Raw genomic sequence first — 26,641 nt, 5'->3', positions numbered from 1 at the left:
CCTGACAATGATGCTGATGGCCATATAATTTATCAAGCCGTGGCCAATCTGATATAATATATATATTATATAATTATATTAATAAGTCTCTAAAGACTCTCCAGTTAGTCCAGAATGCAGCTACACCTGTCCTAACCAAAACTAGGAAAGGGGATCATATCATCAAGTTTAGCTTCGCTTGAATGTCTTCCAGTAATTTCACTCCCAAAATGCGGGCTTACTTGTGGTTCCTAGTATCTCCAAAAGTAGAATGGGAGGCAGAGCAGGCTTAAAACGTTCCTTTTTGATAGAGCTTATAGTTAGGGCCAGCCATGCTTGCCTTAGACCAGCCCCTAGTTATGCTGCTATAGGCCTAGACTGCTGTGGGACTTTCCAATGATGCACTGAGCCCCTCTCTCCTCCTCCCCTCTCTATCTGCATATCCATGTCGTTGCATTACCACTGCATTCTACTAACTCTACTTCTTTAAATGCTCTGCATGTAAAGTGCCTTGGGATAACGTTTGTTGTGATTTGGCGCTATAAAAAAATTGAATTGAATTGAATTCTTGAATTGCTGGAGGAACGAATACATTAGCACTCCTTATCCAAGGCGGGGTGGCACAGGACACATCACAACTTGAAATTGGGAGATGTCAAACACCACGGAACGAGTGGCCTATAGCTTTGATCACATCAACCTTTCCAAGTAGTGATGGAAGACATTTTTTCTGTCAAAATTGAAAGCAATGGATGTATGTTTTTAGTTGTTTAATAAGTTAGTTCAGTGTTTTTCAAGCGTCGGTGGGGAACATTTACTGGTGTTTTGTGGGGAATTAGTTGTATTGGACACGTGTTTGAAATGTTCTGGTGGCTTTGATGCAGGTGAGATTAACTATAGCTACTACTGATTATCAGGCAGTTATAATGAAATTAACAAACAAGTTACTGGTTAATGCTGTCAAATTTTTTTATTGAAGATTATCAGATTATGAAGTAATTTAGGCTGTCTGGAAACATTGTGATCAGGAAATCCTTAGGTCGGTCCACCTGCAATGATAGAAAACTCTCAGTACGAAATCTCATAAATGGGACAAACTGCATCTACATTTGTGGTTTGTGGTGAGTGTATGAACACTTGAGCTGCACAAAGCTAGTATCTCTTCCAGCCTTGTATGTGTGCATTGATATCTGCATTTGAAAAATCCAATTAATAATAAAAAACTAATTTTCAGTTTGTTGTGGTTAATAATTTTTTTTTTTAATTCTCTACATGTTTTTGGTGGACTTAAACACAGCAATCCCAGTAGTTTGTGGCTTTTGCTTCACACAGTGGCTTTCACTCACTCTTCAATCAGTGTAGGTTTATCTGGGAATTCCTCCCACCATACATACAGCAAGTACACTTTCATTTTCTAATGAGGAAATCTTACATTCGGCCGACAGAGACAGACATGTCATTTCACTCACTTTCAGTTCCAAGTATCCAATCATGAGTCACTCTCCTGGTGTCTCCTCCTCTTCATTCTCCAGACGTTCATAAGAATTACAAGAGCAATTGCCACAGTTGCTGCTGACACAGATACAGTGATGGCTGTAACCATTGAGAGGTTATTACCAGGCCCCTGTACTGCAGCCTTAACCGAAATGGCATCAGCATGGTCAGCTGAGCGAGGTAAAGGCTGGGTTATCAGCAGATCAGATATGTCTGGTGGAAAAAAAGCAAAATCAGATCATTTTATAATTAGATCATATATAATTAGGTGTCTTAATCTCACAACTACATTTCAGATACAGCACAATATGTGTTAATGTATTCTGATAAGCCAGAATATGACCAGTCATACAAAACACATACATTCCTTGTAAATTAGAAGCCTGATGCGCGTTTTAGCATTAAACACTTGGCAATTGATCTCTGCCTTATTATATCTATAATATATTACTAGCAAACAGCTCTGTTTCTCTGACCAGCTGGCATTACTGCCATGGCACAGGAGGGCACATGGCTTGCCTCAATTGTCCATACTGTCATCAAAGGCACAAATTCAATTCAGGCATTGGCATGAACGAAATCAATAGGATTCTGTTGTTCTCCAGGTACAAATGACTAGTTGCTTAATCTCATAATAACATATCACTGAGGTTGTAATATTATATAAATATATGAAACACAAATCATATCAATATATGTTATGGTTTAAAAAGTCTAAATATAGAAATCTAAGATATAAATAAAAGATGACAGTGGCAGAATAAAATGCCAGAACAAGAAGGTGGAAGGAGGAGGAGGAAGGTGTCCTGGAACAATGCAGAGAAGAAGACAAAACTGATGACTAGACAAAAACATAAATGAATGACCATTATAGAGCTGTAGAAATGAGACACCAATAAAAATAAGATAGTGATTAACCGGAAAAAATTAAATTGGGTGTATGCTTTTGGGATGGACCACAAAAGCAGGAAGGTGTCATTGAGAGTATAAAATGAGATGTGTTACGACCAGAGTTTCAGTCAGGGTTCTCTGAAGAAGTTTGCTTGCCTGAACAAATCTATTTACAGTCTCATAATCTAGGTATGTTACTCAGTGTAAATATTCTTCAGTTTGTGCTGGTTTCAATCACATTAAGGTGTAAACATGATGTTAAAGTAGCTGATTTATTGTCTTTATTGCTGCATAATCAAAGTTTGTAAACAAACAGTCTGAGGAGACTGCGATGACATTGTCTGTCTGACTGCCTGCCTCAGCTGATTAGTGGTGCTTTCACCAGTGATGTTTCAGGAAGAAACGGCAGTGTGTATGTAGGATAGCACACTCTCGTTTCCATACTTAACCATCAATTACGTATAGATGATTTCATACCATCCAAACTGAAGAGGAAGAAGGCGTCATCCCCTTTGATGAATTTTCGGCCCTTCAGTCGGCTGTGGGTGAGGAAGGTGCTCGTTCCAGTGCCTGGTCCTCGATAGTAGACTTGTCCGTCAGTCTCTGTCACTTTAGATCCCACTTTCCTCGGATCGTCCCAGTAAAACTCTGTATCTAAAACAAACAGGTGGACTGTGAATAATCTCAATAATATAGTTTTTAAATGCATTTATCGTGTAGTTAGTCTAGTTCTCTCATTAAAGTGATAATCAATCAAATTTAATGCAAATTTTCCATTAGTATTGTATACGTCAGTGATCTCCAACAGGTCGCTGGCGAGGTGGTGCGAACGCGTCTGTGGAGTGCCACTTCACCAAAGTCCATAGCAACTTTTCACGGGACTTTCTGGCTGCAAGCAGGGCATGATGTGTCGTTCCACATCAACACATCATGATCTCTTTTAGGTGAACGATGGGAGCCGGCTCCCAGCCAAGAGCAGTTTTGATTTTTTCTGCAACTTAATACAAGACAGAATGATAGGATGGTCTTGGTCTACTACAGGTACAGAGCAGGACAGAGATACGCAGAGAGAGAGAGAGAAGTGCGGTGAGTGCAGTGCGCGAAAAGATGAGTGACAGCTGGTAAAAAAGCAGCATTTGGATGCATTTTAACAATTGTGACAACATAAAGGCAGAATGCAGAATTTGCAGAATTAAGCCGTCATGTCAACAGGGTCCACAAAAAACCTTTACAGACATGAGAACTGTGCATCCAACAGTTCAGTTGGAAGAAAAAAGGCAGGCTAGCGTGCCTGTCAGTGCTTCTACAACTGTTGGGATTTAGAAGCTCCACCCAGGCTCTCAATACCGTGTATGTTCTTCCAAACAGGATAACATTCCAAAACTGTACGACAGAGAACCTGCTTCACTGCAAGAACATTCCAAAACTATTTAAATTCCTCATGAAAATAGTACCATACTCTCTGTCATCTCACTAACATCAGAGCAGACTGAATGCATGTGAAGTACAGATGATATGGGAACTACAGGGAATTCCCTGAATTACAGGGAAAGTGAAGGGAAATTGTGACAGTGATATGTGGACAGACAAAAAATGTTTTCTTTTCCATGAGATTAATATGATGTGAATTTATTAGGGTGAGCTTGACACTGAAAATGTATACAGAAAAAACATGCTCATGTTGCTGAATTGAAGTGCATTTTGATAGAAAATGTGACTGTTTGTGTGTGTGTAAATGTTCACACAAAAGACACTTATTCAGCTGGTTTGGGTGGAGAATCAGCCATGTTGATAAATGTTACTATTAATGTAAAACATAAGTAGCTCTCAGACACTTTTATTTTGTCAAAGTAGCTCTCAGAGACAAAAAAAATTTGGAGACCGCTGGTATACGTCATACCACTGATTCTTTTTTGCTGTTTTGGCACGCATCTCTGGGTAAACCATGGCAGACCACCATTCTCAGCAAATTGATACATTTGTCAGCTAGTCTGCAGACTAAAAAAAAACGTTATAGAAGAAGGTTAAACAAACCAAAGATAATGCCAAACAACAAAAGAAAAGATCAACAAGAGTCAGGTGTTAACTGCAAGGGAAACTAGAATAAGGTAGCGTCGAGAGATGAAGAAAAACACAAAACTAAAGATTATTACAACTGGCTGTGTCTGAAGGTGGGAAGCTGGCAGAGGGATCCGTTCTGCACCAGCAACTTCTCATGACTGGTCATGGTTTCTTTGTTTCATTACATAATACCAATACGTCTCATTACCTTGTAAAGATTCCACAGGTTTCTGTACTGTTTCTGAATTGTTTCAATTCCCATGCTTCCTTCCTTCTTAGATTTGGCATAGATTTTCATTCTTATGCAGACAATACGCAACTGTACATTTACATAAATGTCTTGTCACATACATGTTTACTCGGACCCCCAATGGTGAAAAGCTATCAGTTCTCTCAATCCTTTGTAGTACACACAGACTGTTGGAGCCACTAAAAAGTTTGGACACCCCTGTCCTAAATAGCTTTGGGCTGGGTTGTGAATTTCTTCTTGTTGTGGCTCTGTAAAGCGTTTTGAGACATTATATTGATGTGATATTGGGCTCTAGAAATAAATTTGACATGTCTTGACTTGGCTTGAAATAGGTGGGTGGTGACAACCATGTCACGTAAGTAGATTGTGGCTATCTACACCTGGCAGACAGTGAGGGCCAAGTTGTGACAAGGCAGGCAAGGGTAAAGGAATAGGGCAATAGAAATTGGGGAGCACATGGGAAAGAAATTCATTGGATGTTGAGAAACACCTCTTTGATCATCTCCAAACATCTCCCCACTCACACAATTACCAATTCATGCACACTCACACCTGCTCTTACCATCAGAGGATAGTTTGGAAGGGTCAGTGGTGACCATACGGTGCATGTTCATTTGCTGCCTGATGTCTGACTGCTGATCCATCAGGGCCATGGTTGCCTGCTGCCACGGACAAGGCCACTTGAGATTGTGGTCATTGGGGCCTGAGGTCAGGTGGAAATAGAGAGCCATGTACCCTGGGCGGTCACTTCTTCCATTCAGGTACACACCTACCTATGGACCATAGACAAATAAGGTATGAAATCAACTTTCTGGATCCGAGACTGCATCTGCAAGTGTCTAACAGTTACTAGCCTTCACCTGGAAGCTGTAGCCTGCTGGCGACAGAAAACGAGGGCTGTATGTTTTGGTCCCTGCTGGTGTGGTGGCCAGAAGGTTAGAGATGTTGCGGATGTGCCAGATGTGCTGAGGGCAGCTTGTGGATGACAGATTAATATCATCTAAAGAGAAACCTCCTGTGGAGTGTTTAGTTCCCCTAACTCCTCTAAAAATGACACGGGCTTTATGTCTCACATCCAGGTTTACATTGTGCAACTCCCAGGAGCCCATGGCACCTCCTGTAACATGTAAGCAGAAGTAGTTTACTTATAATATCATACAGTATCATTTGCAACCATTTCTTAGGCACAAAGTGACAGAAACCAGCGTACCTCAAAAATGCACGTTGGGTTGGTGCATCATTTATGTGTCAATAAATCTCTGTATAGAAAGCCATACTACTAAAGCTCAATTTTGGAGGCTCCCCTGAAGGATCTCTTACACTGTTGTAGACTGTACATAATACATTTTAGAATCACATTTTTGAGTTAATATACTTTAATTCTTTACCTGAAATGGTCTTGATGAGCTTCTGTCTCCCTCTGGTGTTGTCCTTGTCAGACTCTTGCACCCAAATGTTTAGAACATCATCGGTTGCAGCAGTGTTATAGAGGAAGAACTGCAGACACTGGGATCCAGATTTAGGATATAGCACCCGAGTCTCAAGTGATGCACTCTCACCGGCCTGAACAGTGGCTGTGCTGAAGTGCATGTAGAAGCCTTTTCCTGAGAGCCAGAAGAACCCCAAAATTGTAATGGTTATCATATTAATGTGGGTGTACTGTATTGAATGTATTATTCAGTTTTCCATTTTCTAATTTTCATTTTGGGTCTACATTTATAATGCTCTATTGTACAAAACAACAACGATCCATTTCTACTCAACCTTGCTCAACCACTGTGCACAATGAATGGCAACATGCAGTTTTAGCTGCTGTCTCTTTAAGGCCCAGAAAGGCTGCTACATTTGGATGAGGCATCACATGGTTTGTAATGTTTTTGCCTGGGGCTTTAGATATGAATTAAGTTGTCCAGGGTTTCTAGTTCCAGCAGCTAAAAATGTTTACCACCACTGCCCAGTTCATGTAGGTCACAAACAAGTCCATGTGAGCAAGGCCACAGCACAACATTTCTTCACCTCTAAAGCAATTAAATACTAATGTTGTTGCCAGGTTAGATTAATAATTATATGCCCCTAATAATTTTTATTCTGTAATTAATTTGTCCCTGAGTGCCAGCTGGTACTTTGTACAGGTTGGTGGTGTAAATCAGCTCAGGCGACAACCTTTGAAGCTAGATAAGCGAATGGCAATGATAGGATTATTTGACATGTTTCTGTGGCTCATTCTCTCTCTCTCTCTCTCTCTCTCTCTCTTTCTCTGTCTGAATTGTTCTTCCTCTCAGCAGATAAATCCATATAAGGGGAAATTCACAACAAACTTCTACACAGTAATCCCCAGGACACTCACTATTTAGACTTGCATGCCTTCAGGCTCCGTAGAGGCATGAGGCAAATGGCAGAAGGAACTGGGATGAAGCTTTCAAACTAGTTAACTCTTTTTTGCCAATGCTTGACAAAGTCAAATGCAGTTTAAGGACTGTACAACTCAAAGACTCAATCAACATGTGAGAAATGTAATCATAGGAGCCAAGAGAATACGGTTCCATTGTTAATAATAATGGGAGTCAATAATCAAGGGAGATGTTGAATCAAAAACAAGTGAGTGACAGATCTCCCACTACCTCCTGAATGCAAAGCAAGCTGTTATGATGATTTGGATATGGATATGGATATGGATATGGCCTTTTTTTTGGTAGCCTCTGATTCTTATCTGGGAACATCAGGCAGCAGATGTTGGGATCAAATGGCACATCTAGGAAAAGGAGCTTTGGTTTTATATCGGGGACTGTCACGTTTGTGCTGTTTTTGTTTTTATAATTTGTGGGGGGGGGGGGGGTTGATTAGGAATGTGTTGAGTTATATCAGGAATGTTGGCTTTTGTCCATATTTTGTGCATCATGTCGTACTCTACTTTAATTTAATTTACCAGGTCATAATTGGTATTTTTCAATACTTTCTGGGCTAGAAGCTGCCAGACATGCATATGTAATAATGTACACACTATTGGGTGGCTGAAACCTTTTTAAGATCACCTTTGCATTCTCCCATATTGGTGAAGTCACTCTGAGGGCCTCCACTCACAGCGTTGTGTCGTTCCCACTGAGCGTTGCCAGGCCCCTGAATCATCCCACAGACATCTTGCTCTTCAAAGTTACAGCTGTCCACAAAGGCAGAGGAAGTGGCTGTGAAGACAATTGGAGAGAATATTTTCACATTCCTTGGTGTTTGTGTTAGTGGGTGAGAGAGAGAAATAGAGACAGACAGAGATAGAAGAATATCCATCTAGACATAGACTGATGGGACGAAGTCATACGCATTCTACATACTGTCATACTGTCATTGGGTCATCCTTTGCTCGTCTCGCTCTCATCCAGTTTAAGGTCTTACACAGGGTCAAATGTAATAGAGGTTCGAAGCCTCACTGTAACCTAAGCCACATGTTTTTTCTCTGCCCCAGCCTCCACAACTACTAGTCCGGTTACTTCAACACATTGTCTACCATATTGGGAATGCAAGTTCAACCCTCCCCTTATATTGCCATCTTCGCTACCCTATCTGACTCACGCCAATTTAACACCTAATCCCTACACCTGCTTGCTAGACGCAGCCTGCTCCTGCATTGGAAATCCCTTGCCCCTCCCTCTATTTCGCAAAGGCTGAAGGATACAATTTATTTTCTTAAACTCGAGAAAACCAAGTACACTATGAGGGGCCACACTGATATTCTATCAGAGATGGCAACCATTTCTCTCTTACTTCACAGATCTACAGGCTATGACAGACCAGTGACTGTAAGGCTGAACACCCAACAGTTCCTTTTTATTTTTTCATTTTACATCTTAGGCGGGCCAGGACGGGGTTGTATGGATGTGGGGTTGTGTGAGGCGGGGATGGGTTGGGTGGGATGACCTGTTTTTTTTGGGGGTTTTTTTGTTTCTCTCTTTACCACAGCCTATGATGCGATTTGTAGTAGCCTACAGTGCTGTTTGACATCATCCTGTAAAAACTGTATTTACCTCATGAGATCATCGCATCAACATCGCATCAACATCACTGATGCCATCCAGGACTCTGCGCCCACACTACTGTGCCATGTTCTCACAACCTCCAGCGGCTGTCGCAGCCGGCTGTTTTAATTTCAATCTATTTGTACCTCATATTGCCTATTTTACCGTAGGGTCTACGTGTAAAGTTTAACAACAACAGTAATAACAATACAACCTTCCTTCTGTCTCTCTTCCTCTCTCTCTCCCTTTCCCCCTCTTTCTGTATAAAAAATTATCTCCAAAATATCCTTTAATTGTACGCGCAATGTCATGTAAAATGTTTGCTTCAATAAAACATAGTAAAAAAAAGAGATAGAAGAATATGCTGCCCTTTTTTTAGGCATCAATGAGTCAAATAGCACTTCTCTTTACTTTACTTTCACTGTGTTTGGGTTAATGCAGTATGTATTTCAGATGTTTCTTTAGTTCCACTGAAAAATACATGTGAACAAATATTTATTTGAACAGCTGAAAAAGACCTAAAGGCCTATTTTATCATGATAGGTGACAGGATGGACATAACAGCAGCGATAGCATTGAATTGAGACAAAAATTCTTTAGCATTATTAAAGCATAGACTTGTCTTGCTTCAACTTTTATTGAAGTGCACATGTCGTCACAATATGAAAGCTGGTGTTAACAAAATGCGGTGATTATGTGTGTACAATGTTTTGTCAAGATAGCTAACGCAGACAAGGTCTGTGCAGCTTATCGCCACAATGGATTTCATGGATGTACACCTGAGACAATCCATACCAGGATTTTGATTACTTATTTTGATGGGTCTAAAATATAATCGATTGCCATGAACAGACAATAAAAACAAACTGAAGCTGATAATGTCCAATGAGTGGCACTGTAGCACTTGGCAAATGGAAGGGATAGGAAGGACAATACTTAATCGCCTTACTCAGAGAACATGCCTCCCTGTGGGCATAAATGCTTGAATGTTCCAGATTTATTACTACAGGTTTCCTGAATAACTTCAATGTACATCACATGCAATGCTGACTGCCAGAACGAGCTCAGTAGAACAAGGAATTTGTGGACTGTATTAAAGTGCTGCAGCTCCTTAGCAACCAGTATTTAACAGCAAGCAACATTTTGTGGAAACCCAGCTCCCCTGAGTCCCATTAAAACTGAACAGTGAACAGTAAAAAGACATAGATCTAGGACGAACTGGGAGAATTTAAATTAGCCTGGCCTGTTTTGATTTTTAACTAGATGCATGTCATGAGCCACGGTTAGTTTGTTTGATGTGGTGATTGATTAATTAACTATTGACTGCATCTGCTGACCCATTGATGATTTGAGTGACCAATAACTTACTGCAGTTGTAGAGGCGGTTAAGCTTGGTTAGATCACTGACGCTGAAGCCCATCCTCTGACCAATCACATCTATGAACTCAGGGATCTTGGTCATGATTGTGGGATCAGAGGCAATGTTGAATGATGTTTTACTGTAATGCATCACAGAGCCGTAGTCATAAGGGATACCCAGGGTACTGGACAGTGTGTCATCATATGTCTTGAAGTTGTGCTCTTTGCCTGAGGAACACACACACATACACCGTTACCACTTTCTATAAATTATATATATAAAATGTATATATATATATATAACTTATTTAATTTAATTTAGTGTGTTTTTAATTTAAGTATTCACCAAGCTGCTGTTTGTACATGTTGTTTTATGTTGTTTTATATGTTGTTTTCTGTTGTCTTTTTCTATATGTTATATGTTCGCACCCAGAACCACAGCAAATTCCTCTTAAGTGCAAACTTAATTGGCAAATAAAGTGAATCTGATTCTGATTCTGATACTGTTTTGCTTATGTTTCATAAATTACTTGATGACTTAATAAAAAAACGAATTTGAAGTGTTACTGATTATTTTACCAGGTTCAATTTGATCCCACATGATGTTTACATAGTCATCCCGATCAGATCTGGATTGCTCATGCCAGAAGCCGAGGGCGTGCAAGAACTCATGCTCAACGGTTCCTAGGCGGTCACAGTTTCTACCAATGGAGAGCCGCTGCTTTCCCACGTGCTGGTTACCTACAGAGGAGAAACACCTGTTGAGAGGAAGAGGGTTGAGTGTGATGCAAATCTCTCGAATATGGACTTTAGGGGCCTGGACATACAGACAGCGTCAACAAACATCACACAATCATCAAAACCCGTTTGTTTTCGTACCATGAAAAAAGCTGTCAGTTGTTAATGATCCAGTGTATATGAATGAATAAAACCCTGATACTGAAGCCTGACTCAACAAATGCTCACCCACTGCCTTTGAACACAGAAATGTAGTTCTCCTCTCCTTTCCATGGTGTGAAGTCAATGCAGCTCTTCAGCCTGTATTGGTCAAAGGCCTTCAGGATCACTCCTTTTGCATTCATCTCTACACATTTAACACACACACATTAGCAAGACCCCAACTTGGTAACTCCAGAATGAATGTGACTTTTCAAATAACAGTGTCTCACCCAGACTATCCTCTAGGTAGTAAGGAATGGTTGATGGCCAGCGATACTTATCTCCAATGATGGAGTTTCTGCTCTCTGACTAATTAGAATGAGGAAAACACACAGAGAGTGAACCAATTTGCATGTGTGAAATAAGTACCGCAAAGTGTGAAATCACAGGTTTTCCAGACTCATAATCAAGTAATACTATCTCAAAATAACACATCTGCTTTCCACCATTTCATCTGTATGTTTAGTGAGCTGCAGTGGTGACATTCATTCTGTCCACATAGCTGCATGAATATGAACATTACTGCAGAGTAGCAGCAAACACACGCAACACTCATGCAACAGCCAAACTCACATCATCCCACTCTATATCTCCCTCTAACAGGTCCAGTCCGGTGTCTGCAAAAGAAAATTGTCTTGGGTGATAACCTTATTACATTATAGCGGGATATGGACTAATAACTAAAAATGTTAATCGAACCTTCATTGATGCTAAAGATGTCCCAGTCCTGGCCTTGATCAACATCGATTTCTAAAGAGGTAAGAAAGAATGCAATAACACAATCAAAAGCTGAGATGAAAAGTATGTTATTACAAGATAAAAGGGCTTAAGGTCCAAAGTTTGTTTGTGGCATGATGATGCAGCATCTTGAACAGGTTCAGTTCAACAACACGAACAATCTGACCATCTGAAATGATAATTAAAGCCAAGTTGCAAACACTTTGAAACTTTCATAATGCAATCAAATTAGAACAAAAAAGAAATGAAACACACTCATTGGTGTTTCTTCTTTGCTTTGCTGATATTATTTATGAAATTATTATTAATAAAGAATCAAGCTGAACTTCAGTTTTGGTTGGATGTGTTGTTTAGTCATGTTAATTACATTACATTACATTACTTACGGTCATTTAGCAGACGCTTTTATCCAAAGCGACTTACAATAAGTGTGTTCAACAAAGGTAGATAAAAGAACTTCAGGTCACAAGAAATCGTAAGCGCATTTCCTTCCTAAACCAACAGCTAAGAGCATAACTAGAGCTAGAGTAGAAGTGCAATAAGTTAGGTACTATGATGAATGAGAAAAAAGGACAAATTAGAAATGAAAGATTAGAAAACAAGAGCATCAGAAGAGCTAGGACAGAGTAGGTGATGTCCTAAGAGGGAGGATCCGGGTAGTGTTTCTTGAAGAGATGGGTCTTCAGCCTGCGGCGAAAGATGGGCAGCGACTCCGCTGTCCTGACATCAGTCGGAAGATCATTCCACCACTGAGGTGCCAGGACAGAGAAAAGCCGTGACCGCATCGATCGCAAGCAGGGGCCGCTGAGCGCCGGGACAGCCAGCCGCCTGGAGGCAGCAGAGCGAAGTGGTCGGCCAGGGGTGTAGGGCTTGACCATAGCCTGGAGGTATGAAGGAGCTGTTCCTTTCACTGCCCTGTAGGCTAGCACCAGAGTCTTAAACTGGATGCGAGCAGCTACAGGGAGCCAGTGTAGAGAACGGAGAAGGCAAGTTGTGTGGGAGAACTTGGGAAGGTTGAACACCAGACGAGCAGCAGCTTTCTGGACGAGCTCCAGAGGTCTGATGGCGGAAGCCGGGGCGCCAGCAAGGAGGGAGTTGCAGTAGTCCAGTCGGGAGATGACAAGAGCCTGGATCAGCACCTGCGCTGCCTTGTCGGTGAGGAAGGGACGAATCCTCCGGATGTTGTAGAGGAGGAATCTGCAGGAACGCGTCACCGAAGCGATGTTTGCCGAGAACGACAGTTGGTCGTCCAGGGTCACACCCAGATTCCTCGCGGTCCGAGTAGACGTCACCACGGAGTCATCTATGGTGATGGCCAGGTCTCGGTGCGGGCAGCCCTTCCACCATCTCAGTCTTGTCTAGGTTGAGCTTCAGGTGGTGCTTCGACATCCACCCCGAGATGTCTGCCATTGAAGCAGCGATGCGCGTCTCCACTTGGGTGTAATTAATATATATACTGTATATATATATATATATATATATATATATATATATATATATATATACTGTATATGATATTTAAATGTACAATTTCTAACTTTGTATTTTTTCTTTTTTATTTGTAGAATTTCCTCAAATTGCAATTACACCATCCTCCTGATGGCATCTCATTATGAAAAGACCATAGAGCCCAAAGAGCTTTTAAGTGTAAATTGTCCATAAACTACATTTCCCACAACACATGTCGATTTTCTGAAACGCGAAGTGACTATCAGATCAGCGCTTAACGAAGGTGATTTTCCGAGGATAGAATCACTGATATTTTAATAAATGATTATTACATGTAATCTCCGTCTGTGAACGGCTATCCTTGCGTGTTCGACTTTATGGAGTTTCCCAGTAAGTTTTCCCTGTAAGCCAGGGCTCCCATGTTACTACATGGGATCATGTTACTACATGGGAGCCCCGGCTCACAGGGAAAGTGCCTCAACTGCTCATTGCTTCTTGACGTATACAAAAAGTATAGTTGGATTGTGGTATACTTTGTGATGGGAATTCAAGTGTTAATGACTAGTGATGTTTGTTTAATTCTGAGACTTTCAAATGTTCAAATGTTAAATAAATTGATGATTGATGACCTCGGGTTACCATTTATGTTATGATTTCAGTATTTTCGAGACACCTGCGTTTCCTCGTCCTCAAACTGACTTTTCGGGTTTGCTTTCCCCATCAGGGTGAAAACCGGACACTGAATAGAAAATAGAATCGATAAATTGTACTTGGAGAACCTTACGCGCACCATGCCCCTGAGCTGGTGAGAATAGGATTTGATAAGAATATAGCTCGCCAAACACGCATGAACGGCCTCTGAATTGATAAGAATATGGTTAACCGCGTTTTCAGGACAGCTACGCACACACGTCTCTGAGTTAAAAGGAAAACCTTGTTAAGCACGTGTGCACGGTAATGTGAATTTAACCTCTGCATTATGGAAAACATATGGCTTAATTGATCACGCAAACTACTAATAACAACAAGTTCACATTGCCGCAGTGGAAATTCAACCAGCCTTCCCCACTACGATTGGCTGCTGTCATTGGACCAAGGGCCGGACCGCCGGGTTTTACACCCGCATTTGAAATCCTGTGACGTTTGACAATAACCAATATGAATATCAAACTCACCAGTTTCACCTGTCAGCTTGGCTGCTGTCTGTGGAAGAAAATAGTTTGGAAAAAGAAGAATGGTGTGATTTATATCCTGACAAAAATAGTGTAAAAAGTAACACAATATACATGCTATAACAACACTAAAATAAAATGGTTTAGAGCAATTCTAATATTTGATTAGTTAGCGAATTATAAATTAGCGTTATATCAGAAAATAAAATTCATCTGCTACTTTGTTTTGCATTGATGATGAAATATAAATGTATATATATGTCTTTAATGTGTTCACTCACCAGTCCTAGGCCAAAGAGCAGAATCATCCAGGTGAGACTCATGATTCCACACTCAGTGATGCCTCACCTCTCACTGTGGCTGGCTTTGTTTGGGTCCAGGTAGAGAAACACATTATCTGAACATTTTTATGACTCAGGTTGAAGGACATTGCAAGATTGTGATATTAATAATTAATTTAATAGCTGTGATCAGTTCATCTACTGTATGTACTGTGGTCACTGTAAGATAGCATGTTGAGGGAGCAGCTTGACTTGGTAGCTCAGACAAATTCAGATGAAATTATCTATTTTAAGCTGTTGGCAGATGAGCAAACAAAACCACAAAAGGTTTACAGGGTGAGAAATACAAAGACTCTTTTCTAATCTAAACCATCATCATCAACAGAGAATTTAATCAAAGTCACTCACCAGCGTCATCACATTCTATCATCTGGGTATTCAATTAAGACACTAATTATAATATACCATCATTTATTTGATATGACCTTGTCAAAAACTTGTGGTCGACTGTGGTGAAGGAATCCATTTCTGCACCAATCAATAAACATAGACATTTAATTTTTCCATTACTTTATATCAAACACTTTGTTTATGTCCAACATGAAATATTTCCATTTTGTAGTTCTATGATCTGTGTCTAGTGTCTAGTGATCAAAAATGGTTCACACAAATAAGATTTCAGATTAGTTTTATATTTTGCCTTTCTTATGTGCTGCCCCTCCCCTTCCCTCTGAATGCAGCTAATCAACATGCACATGCTTTTTATTGCATTGTGGACCAGTAAAAACCTATGTCACTACTTACACTCATCTACAAAGTGCAATCCCTAGTTAGAGTCCCAGGTGGACTGGCAGCTGGCAGCTGGAGAGTTGCCAGTTTAGAGTTTGGTGTGCTTGGCTGCCCTGTTTTCCCCCCCTGTAGTGCATGTGTGTGCATGTGTGTGAGGCATGAATTTAAAACTCATGTAACTGCATTTGTGTGTAGCTGCACGTGTTTGGAAACTGAATTTCCCAGGAATGGGTTAATAAAAAGGTTCTTCTTCAATAGCCCACGTCTAACAAAATGGTGAACTGGATTATGATTACTATGAAAACTATTTGAAATAACACGGATTTCCTGTTGTTTATGCAATACATTATTTACATTTAGTGTATGGTACTTGAATTACAGAATATTAAAGAATTCCTGTTCAGGTCTTGGCGTGCAAGGTTCCCTTTAACTTTGATCCTCAGCTTGAACCATTTCTTACTGACATGCTTATGGTTCGTTTGACAACTGTGCAGCATGTGTGGCAAAATACTTTTAGCCACACAGATTTTCATAATTAGGGGTCCAAACACGAAGTTGCTCGATCTCTATTGTTTTTGCTCAGATTTTTAGTAGTCCAAACCCGACACGCTTTATAGTTATAATGTTCGCTTGTATTTTTTTCCCCTCAACCAGAATTGGTGTATATTGCCATTTGAAGAAAATTATGCTTGACAAGCATTAGGCAACCAATTTAGAGAGCTACATATGTTGGTATAGGCCATTTCTGCCAAATGCTTTTTTCACAAATTTAGTCCTTTACTGAACTATTCCCTGATTTTTTTGCCTTACATAGTCAAAGTCATGATTATTTGGAATGTGTTGTTAAAAATAACCAAAAAACATTTTTGAATAACGACATCACATGCTAGCTATTGTGACATCATGAGTGGCTGATCCTAGAAGGATAGAGATGTTCCCCCCTGTTGGTGGCTCAGGAGAACTACAGGAAGGCTGCACAGCGCGCTACACCTGTGGCGCATCAGAGGAATCGCCTGGACAGCGCGCCACACCTGTGGCGCATCAGAGGATGATCACAAGGAGAGTACAAAGGCACACGGCAACGGCTGATTGGGAGATCCCTGAGAGGGAGAAGTCAGGCAGAAGACAGAGAGAGCACCAAGGACTGAGGACCGAGATTCAGCAAGAAGACATTACATTACATTACATTACGAGCATTTGGCAGACGCTTTTATCCAAAGCGACTTACATTACATTACCACCCTTCGCAGAGGGGGGAGCAATTGAGGGTTCGGTGCCTTGCTCAGGGGCACCTCGGCAGGGGCTCGAACCGGAGACCGTCCGGTTCCCAAGCGGAAGCTCTACCCACTGAGCTACTGCCTCCCAAGACCCTGGCCACAGAGGAAAAGAGGCCAGAGCTGGGGACGGTCCTCAACGGTGATACGAACGCCTGTTACATATTATACTTTGATGTTTATGGACAGACCTTACCTTGTGTACAAGGACACCTTTTGTTAAGTGAATTAAAACCTTGTTAATGCCGAAAAACCTATGTGAATTGAATGTTTGGACACCAGAGCACTGCCTGAAACGGGCATCCAGGAGAAACAGCCCCTTACGATGTCACACTATGTAGATCGAAACTTTTGTCATAAAGAATTTGTTTTGAGAAATTCATAAATTTAATTTACTGGTGGTGAGATAGTGAAGGAGTGCATGTATGCAGCTGTGGAGACTTGCGAGATGTCAAACCAAAAGATGAACTTAGGCGAAATCTACGTAGGCAGATCCTTCTGTCAGCAACAACGGCCTGTAAAAGATCTGACGTATTAGCAGAGGACGTGCAAACACAGCTTGATGCTGCCATTAAGAGTGCACCATGCATATGGTTTTATGTCATAATGCCCAGCTTTTGTTGATTAATGCAAAGAGGAAGGATTTCAGTGAGGACCTCTTTGGTGTGACAGCACTGGCAATGCACACAAGGAATAATAACAATAAATAATGAGTGTATATGTAGTGTATAGTTAATGGGTTGTATAATGTATTGTTTGTCTGTACGGTACAGTTGCATTTTGTACATTTGTTATACAATTTTTTTTTAAATTATGATCTGCCATCTTTTCACCTTTTGATGGTGTCAGACATGATGAACAGATGCTGTGTCAGCTTCACCATAGCAATAGTAACAGTCCCTCCTATCAAGCTGCAGGTTGGCCAGAGCAGAGAATGGAAGACACCGACCTGACGATAGAACTGTGTCAAGATGGCACCGTCCACACTGTCAGTAGGATCCACAAAACATTGCACTGTGTGCTGAGACCTGAGACGATCAGCAATGTGTTGCACCATAGCATGTGTCGCTGTGTAGTCCTTATGGCACTTTGGAATGTAGAAGCACTGGGGGACATGATGGCAAAAGAGTAAAAGTCTGACATCAGTGGAACTTGCTTTGTTTATATCCAGATGATTGCTTGCGTTGTCATTTCCATTATGGACAGTATTTGCCTCTACAGCACATCCCCATGTCTGTCAGTTATTAGCCCAATCTATATAGAAAATCTTCATTGTCCACCATCCGAAGATCATATATTCTTATTATACACCTCTCATAATACTCGATTCAAATCCCTTAGCAAATTGGTACAGAGGAACAGTAGTGGACAATTTTTTTCGGCAGAAGCTTGAAATTTTCAGCACTTCATATTGCCATTCAATATATTGGCTAGCACTCGTGCCACACAGCAAGAATGTACTGGGTACATTAAGCAGACAGGTCCTTTCTAGAGAGGCTAGGATATGACTATTGCTCTCACGAATGAGAAATTTGGTCATTACAGCAGCGTAAAGTATAGAAACAAAATACAAATAAATACACACAAGAAACAATATACACTTTATGAACATGAGGTAGGGAAAAAAAGCTATACTATATTGCACTGTAGAAAATTATACTATATTGAAAAATTGCACAGTGGAAAAACTGCTATATGAAGCATTATTATATTGCAGTTATGTCATATTATATTTTGTGTGGAGTTTGCATGTTCTCCCCGTGTTGGTGTGGGTTTCCTCTGGGTGGCCTATTTCCTCCCACCCTCAAAGAAATGCAGCTTAGGTGAATAAGAAATTCTGAATTGCCCTGAGATGTTAATGGGAGTTGTCTGTCTGTTAGTGTTTCCTATGATAGGCTGGCAACCTATCCAGGGTGTACCTTGGCTCTCACCCAATGATGAGGATTGGTTCCAGCACCCCTGTGACACAAAGGATCAGCGGTTATTGAAAATTAATGAATGAATTCCAAATTAATAAACCGTGTGAAATTATTTATTTCTTAAGTAATAAGCAGAATCATGTCTTAGATAAATATAATAACTGATCATATATAATATATATATATAACAATAACCTTCTCCTTTAAGTGTCTGTCCGGCAGCTGTTGGTGTGTGTGTGTGTGTGTGTGTGTGTGTGTGTGTGTGTGTGTGTGTGTGTGTGTGTGTGTGTGTGTGTGTGTGTGTGTGTGTGTGTGAGGTGATTGAGCCCGCAAGTATGCGCCGCACAGTCCATACAATATCACCTTTACCAACCGAAGCACTAGACCCAGCTCCAGACCTGGCAAAATAAGCAAGCGCAGAGCAGATGCTGACGGGCTCTGTAGTGCAAACAGGCTCAATTAAAATACAAGTTATATTCATATAGTAATTATATTAATAAGACCTGTACTGAACAATGCCCCATAATAAAGAATTAATATATACTACCAATGTCTGGCTTACCTGTGAAGGTCACCCTCCTGGCACACTCCCAGCATGTAATACATGTTTTGATACTTAGTAATTGGTTTAAAAAATAAAAATAAAAGATTTCCCTGATGCTTTTGTACTAACTGATGATGGTGTGTGTCTGTATCTGTCTTAGGCTGTATTCTGACTTAGCTCATTTGGAGCACTTATTCCGAAATTGTGAGTGTTTACATCACTAGATTGGTTCATTTGGGTATATGTGAACACCGCACTCGGGTCCGGACTAAATCAACCGATCCAAGACTGCCAAGAGAGGGTGGTCTCGGCACGCTTGCAAAAGGTCCACGGAGCAGTTTGTTTGCAGTGAGTAAGCAACCAACTCGACACAACTCACTTGCTGTACTATATATACGATGCATGATGGCAAACTTTCGCTTTGAATAACCGGCAGCACATTCTGTTTGCCAAATATTTGGTAGATAACGCAGTTGCAATGAGTCGTGGTCAAACGTGGAGCAGCGCCGAGGTACAATACCTTGAAGAGATTTGGGCAGATGGATATATTGCTGGAGAACACCCACAACAATATAGAGGTGTACAAGCTTGATAAATGAATGAGACACACTTTGGTGAGTGCTTGTAAATGTTACTGGACACAGTACACAAATCTAATCACAAATCTAATCAAGGATGGTTTGTAAACATTATTCCCCAAATCAGAACAAAGCAAACAAACCACAGGTCTGAATACAGATTTATTTTACGTCATTTCAGTGAGCCACAACTTAAAAAAATTGAGGGAAAGACCAAGGGAAATGTTAAATCCACACAGGTTCATGTGTACACGTGCCACTATTAGTACTTAAGGGTTCCTGTGTTTCTTCATTGTACAACAGCTGCACCACCTTGCCCGAGGAGTTGAGGCTGACGTAGACCTGCAAGCAGGGTTAAAGGGAGCTCCACAGTGCAGCGCAACTTCTCTGCCCACACACTACAGAAAAGAAAAGGAAACTGTTAAAAGCCTAGATTTAATCAGGGCTATTTTGTTATTAATAATGTAATTCACAACATCTGGAACATGCTCAGAAATATGTTTTTCTAAATATGTGTTTTGGTTTTTTTATATAATAAATTCTTCTTTCTGGCCACATGGTAATGATACGTTTGTTGGACTATAATGCAGTTATATAATCATACTTAAGGTACATATTGCTCCCTGTGATCTGTTGTTAATGAGTCGAGGAAATAAAAAGAGGAATGGTTGTCTGTCCTGTGAAAGTTTGCAGAGTGAACTTACAAGTGTTTTGTCATTTTCCTGATATAAATTGGAAAACTGTAGGCAACATCACTCACATCATAAGTTGTGAAGGGAAAATGTGACTCATTAAACATTAAAAGCACTCTATCTCTCTCTATCTCCTCTTTCCCCTCTTTCTATATAAAAAATGATCTCCAAAATATCCTACAACTGTATGTACAATGTTACAAATTGCAAAAATAACAAACATTAAAAGCACAAACAACCGACCAATTTTTATGATCTCTGGGTTTTAACTTTTGGCATCTATGATGCTATGCTATCCTTTGTCATATGGCCACTTTACATCCTGCTCGCTAAAACCCACACATTCCAACATTGACCTGTAATGTCTGCCCAGTTAAATGAACAAAATCACACACACCATGGAATTACAGTTGGTGATTTGGCACTAAAGCATGGGGCAGTATGCTGCACCACCTGAATCTGAGAACCATCTCTCGCGCCACATTTCAGCAAGCTTAATAACAGTGGAAGAGATCCTGTGGAACTACACATGTGGCAAAACCTTTCTGCCTAATTTCTATGGGAGGAAATTGGTACAGCCTTTTGGGTTCAACTTGTCTTTTTAAATGTGTATAAAAATATATTTTCTATCTAAGTCAGTGTTTCATTAATAAATCACTGTGACCTATTCATCACATTATTTATGAGGGACATGTGGGGAATAAACATATATAGACAAGCACATGAGCAAAACATCAGGAAAATTACGTTTTATGTGGAGAAACCTGTCAGCACATGGTGACTAAATAAGGAAAAGTCAACACATACACACACACACACACTACCAATCTATAGGTGAGCGATGGATCACCTGATGGACTGAATCATCCTGCCAGAGTCAACTTTTACTCATCTATCAGCTTCGTTTTTTTTAAGATATTTTCAATCCTTTCATCTTTATATGCAGCAAGTTAAGAATCGGTTATCAACTGTCACCATCTACATCACATCTACACCAGCACAGACCAAAAGTTGTGATGTCACATTTCAGGACGACTGCAAAATGTAGTTATCGGGAATCCTTTTCTTAAAAATCACTTAGTTAGTTGGAGTTTGGCGATTTGATATAAAAAGGTTAATGTTAATATTAATGTTTGTAGAATTTTACTTTTGAATAGTTATAAAAGTTATTATTCAAAAGACAGAGATGACTTGATGCATGATTTAACAATTCAAATAAACACAGTATAAGACAATAGAACTGGAATATTTTAGTACTGTCGGATTCTTTTCAATACTCTTGGTCGTGTTTCATGCATCAGAAGGCAGTGAAGATTTTATGTTGGACCAGCATCATTACAATTTTATATAATGCATCATGACTGTAATCAATCATCAAAACAGAAGGATTTATTTGAAATATCATAATCTTTGTCACAGCAACAGCAAACAGCAAAATGCCTCCCTGAATGAGCATTTTAGGCATTAAATCTGTGTCCAGGAGAGAAGAGCTCACAAAATGTTCACTTTTACTTCCTTTATGTTAGGCAAGTGATTTTAAAGAGCCTCAGCCTGATCTCATGCTGGAAATATACAGTAGCTTCTAACTTAATGTAACACTTAAACTGTGTGCTCAGCATAAACAGACTGATGAGGAAGCAGAGCTCACCTAGTTTGTATGTCGGCTGTGTGGAACTGAATTCACCAGAAGCTCTTGTGAGAGCAGTCGTCACTGAGCATGGCACCTTGTGGGGCAGAGAGAGAGTGAGGTTGGAGGGCAGATCAACAGATACAAACACAGTCGGAGTAATTTTTTTGAGTAATCACGGAACATTTTGCACTTTGTACCCTTGTCCTCCTTATGTACTTGTACTGTTATGTACTTCCTATCCCTTATTGTGTGTACTTTATTATCTGCATGCATTCTTGCACGTTTTTTTATTGCACTAGTATAGGTGATTTCTCGTTCTTGTTTCATTCTGCACTGTACTGTAACTGTTGCACAGTAATTTCCCTTGGGATAATAAACTTTTATCTTATCTTATCTTATAACTCTGCATCCATTCTACTGTCATTTCTACATAACCTTCGACTGTGGCTTTCTGCTGTTGCCCTGTTTGTCACCCTACTGTCTTAAACAATAAACAACAATACACTTGTACATTACATAACCTGTTTCTCCCCAAGGTTTCAGTTCTCCTCTCTCTCTCTCTCTCTCTCTCTCTCTCTCTCTCTCTCTCTCTAACTCTTGGCCTCTTCCCTGCTGTATGCTACTTAAAAAAGTAAAATAATAATAATGATAAAGATAAATAAATAATCTGTAAAACGAGCAGAAATGGGATAGCTAGCTTTACTTTGACACTGACACAACTAAATTTATTTATCTCCAACAATGCTGTTATAAACAACCCGATTGCACTGGTCATCAGCCCGGGTCACCGCCCCCTCATCTCCTTATACATTTTGTCCACGTGTATCACATTCAGAGGTCCAATTCAACATTTCTTTCTTTCTTTTCTCTCCCACTCTCTCTTTTTCCACCCTCTTTCTATATCAAAAATATTTAAAAAACATGGGTGAATGAAAGACATGAATCCAAAAACATGGGGTTGAAGGGCTGAGGTTGTATTGGTGTCAGAAGGCCACGGCACAAAAACACTGGATTCAAATGCACGACTCCATGACAAAATATCCCTTACTCAAAATAAACAAGGCTTTACAAAAATATACATGACACCAAAAACTAGACTAGACATTATACTTGGACTTGACACTCAACATAACATAACTTTACAAGACAAACTGGCACAGGACAAGGGGAGACATGGACTACTTATACATGAGGTAAGGACACACAGGTGACAACAATCAAGGGTGGGGCAGCCGATCACAGAAGCGGGAAAACACACAAATGCAGGAAGTTAAGTGACCTGGAAGAAGAGGGAAGGTAGGTTTCAAAACAAAAAAGGAAGTGCAAGACTACGCAAGACGACAAAAGACAAGAGTGACGGTAACTTAACATAACGTGAGACAAGGACGAGACATTAAACACTGAACAAAATCTTTCCATTAGCATCACTGAGTGGCAATGATGCACTGGACAAATTGAAGGGATAGGGAGTGGGGTCAGTTAATGTCCTTTCCATGAGAGGTCCTCCCTGTAGGCACCCGCCCCTATCATTCTGTGTGACTCCCCAGTAGACACTGATCCATCATCTCCCAGGACCTCAAGTGGGAGCTCAACATCAGCTCCCTCACCAAAAAAGCCCAGCAGAGGATGTTCTTCCTGTGGCAGCTGAAGAAGTTCAACCTGCCAAAGACAATGATGCTGCACTTCTACTCTGCCATCAAGTCCATACAACAAAAGAGTCTATCCTACCCTCCTCCATAAGCATCTGGCATATCATCCACTCCGCAGAGAAGGTGATCGGCTGCAACCTGCCGTCCCTCCAGGACCTGTACGGCTCCCCACCCTGAGGCGGGCAGGCAAGAATGCGACCGATCTGACTTATCTGAGGCCTGTCTGGTTAAGAGCCAAGTGCTTTTTTTTTGTTACAGAGAGCATAAAGTACAAAAGTATAAATACAAACTAAGGTGCGAATAGGTGGAACTCAAAAGTTCACCATGTTCATTTGAGCCAAGTTAAGGCATCAGAGCTTTGTCTCAAACAAATTATAGATATACCTGGCATTACAGGTACATCAGCTCTTGAAAAGTGTTATATGGCAGCCAACAGAAATAACAACTAAAATCACAAGTATAACTATTGCCTTTCACTACAAGACTGAACTGTTACTAAACATGATGACATAGCCACAAGCTCTTGTATGAAATGCTGAGCTTGTCAGCCAGTGTTAGCCTCAAGTCAAAAGAAAACAGAAAAGACAAGAAAGGAAAAGAAAGGAGAGGAACAAGCCTCCCTCCCATTTGTTTAATGGAGTGAAGAATATTGATTAATTCTTCCTCAGTTTATTGATCTTATTAGGAAGGCCAACATATTGAATGGAAATCTGACAGATACCACATATGGTTTCAAAACATTGACATCCCCAGAGAACACCTACCACCATCATTCTGGCCGATTGATCGGCACAGCTGAATGCCACTACACTTGGATAACTTGCTGAGCTCAAAGACTTTAGGTTCATTATAAAGTATGGGCTAGGGAAATCTGATGCCAATGGGTCACTTCTGGTGTCAGTAAGGGCCTATTGATTGAGTGTGAGAAGCGCCTGACTGTGTCCAGTGACTATTCAGACAGCCATTCAGAATTCAGAATTCAGAATTCAGAATCGCTTTATTCGCCAGTTAAGTTAACACTTAAGAGGAATTTGCTCTGGTCCTTGGGGCGTAAAAATAACATAAAAAGACAACAAGAAACAACATTTAAAACAACATATAAAACAACACATAAGAACAGCAGCTCAGGAATAATTTAATTAAAAAACACACTAAAAGAAATAAATTAACTAAATGAATACTGTTCAATAAAGTGTTAAAAAACCGTGCAGGGGTTTATTGTTATAAATTAACTAAATTGAATACTGTTAAATAAAGTAAAGTGAACGTGCAGGGGTTTGTTGTGGAGTCAGTGGCCTTGTTGATAAGGCCCACTGCAGAGGGAAAGAAGCTGGATTTGTGGCGTGAGGTTTTGGTCCTGAAGGACCTCAGCCTCCTGCCAGAGGGGCGGGTTAAAAACTGTTCGTGTCCAGGGTGGGAGAGGTCGGCCAGAATCTTGCCTGCCCGCTTCAGGGTCCGGGAGGCGTACAGGTCCTGGCAGGACGGCAGGTTGCAGCCGATCACCTTCTCCGCACAGCATATGATTCCTTTTGTCTTTTGGATTGATGATTTTGGATTATTATTTGCTTGGTCTTGGATTATTAGTTTTGGACTGTTTATGTCCCGTGGCCTGTATTTGGATTATTTGTATTTGTGTTTCCCTGTTTGCATCCTGGACTATTCACTTCACATTTTGTGCCCTGCAATTGGGTCCTCGCCCCTGCTGTCCTCGCCCCACCTTCTAACAATTTTCATGAATTGTTGTACCCCCTACCATCTGAAACAGGGTGGCAGTGACTGGGCCAAAAGATGCCAGTACATCCGAATGACTTCAATGTCTCAAGTTAATTGAACTGTAACATATTACTCAAGTACACTGTATTTGTATCGTTTGATACAGAAAATCACTTCAATTATACTGCTGCTACAGTGAACATATAGTGAGGCATACTTGAATGATTACAAATATGTATTTTGCAGCACCCCTTAGTGTTCAAATGTCAGAAAACTTCTTGAGTCTCAATTATGCTACTCATGCTTCATGTCAACCTTTCAAAGTTTAAAGCATGCATTCACTTCCAGATTGGCATCTTCACCATTAAATGTGCTTAAGGGGTGAATGAAACCAAATATTAAAGATCACTTTCATAACATTTGTGTGGATTGGTCTGGAGATCATACAACACACGTTTCAGGAAACTAGACAAAATTTGTAAAATCTTAATCTTTTAAGTTAAATAGCCACTGTTCACTGGTCAAGTCACGTGCATTGGAACATTTGACCACATAATTGAATCAAAAGCCAAAAGAGGTTGACAATAGGTCAAATGATTGAAAAATGATATTTTTACATGTTTACACATATCTTTCCCTTTATTGCCATCTAGTGGTCAATTCTCATATTTGTTTCTGATCCCTCAGGACAAGCTAACATGACTATACGTGCAGTTTGCATATGTGGTAACGTCTGCAGAAACCCATGTGGCTTGAAGCTCCATCAAGCCAAGATGGGATGCCCTGCATGCCTCTGTATAATCCCACTGGAAGTTCCTATTGCACAACCAGCCATTCATGGAGAGGGAATCGCTCATGGTATTGCCTCTCCCGAGGTGTCTTCCTTTTTTCCTTGTACATCTCTGTTTTTTCGGGAGTTTTTCCTCGTCTTCCTTGGCTTTGGGCTGGGTCGGGAATTGTCCTGATGTGGGTCTGTAAAGCCCTTTGAGACATTGTATGTGATATTGGGCTATACAAATGACGCCCTTTTTAATGAATCCCACCTGATCTTAAAGCATGTATAATCAGTTGGTGACAGACAAAGGGGGGAAAAAGACTGCACATTTTATGGCTTTGTGCAAAATGTTTATTAGAAATTATAGCATTATTTTTATATTGTGTGAATTCAAAACGTAGAACTTCAGGAATGCTTAACGCTGTTTTTTGGTGTCATTTACCAGCGGTCATTCTGAA

The 26,641-nt window shown here is 40.4% G+C and overlaps 1 protein-coding gene and 1 pseudogene across 1 annotated transcript; both read right to left on the bottom strand.

Moving 5' to 3' along the window:
• Positions 1-1,468: 1,468 nt before the first annotated feature.
• On the bottom strand, positions 1,469-14,789 carry mep1ba (meprin A subunit beta a). Its single transcript, XM_076141551.1, has 14 exons — positions 14,621-14,789; positions 14,343-14,370; positions 11,680-11,730; positions 11,554-11,597; positions 11,211-11,289; positions 11,008-11,125; positions 10,621-10,799; positions 10,051-10,269; positions 7,708-7,857; positions 6,064-6,279; positions 5,536-5,792; positions 5,238-5,448; positions 2,842-3,018; positions 1,469-1,686 (listed from the first exon to the last, which is right to left on the bottom strand). Exons 1-14 carry the CDS (start codon positions 14,660-14,662, stop codon positions 1,469-1,471), a joined length of 1,989 nt encoding a protein of 662 aa, XP_075997666.1. The 5' UTR covers positions 14,663-14,789.
• A 2,543-nt stretch (positions 14,790-17,332) lies between these two features.
• On the bottom strand, positions 17,333-20,072 carry LOC142991462 (calcium-activated potassium channel subunit beta-2 pseudogene; annotated as a pseudogene).
• Positions 20,073-26,641: the final 6,569 nt, after the last annotated feature.

This window comes from Genypterus blacodes, unplaced genomic scaffold, assembly GCF_046128005.1.
Source record: "Genypterus blacodes isolate CSIRO-AG114 ecotype Tasmania unplaced genomic scaffold, CSIRO-AGI_Gbla_v1 ptg000019l_1, whole genome shotgun sequence".
Classification (NCBI taxonomy): Eukaryota; Metazoa; Chordata; class Actinopteri; order Ophidiiformes; family Ophidiidae; genus Genypterus; species Genypterus blacodes.
The sequence above is the reverse complement of the archived record's forward strand: the minus strand, read 5'-3'. Positions and strand labels throughout refer to the sequence as shown.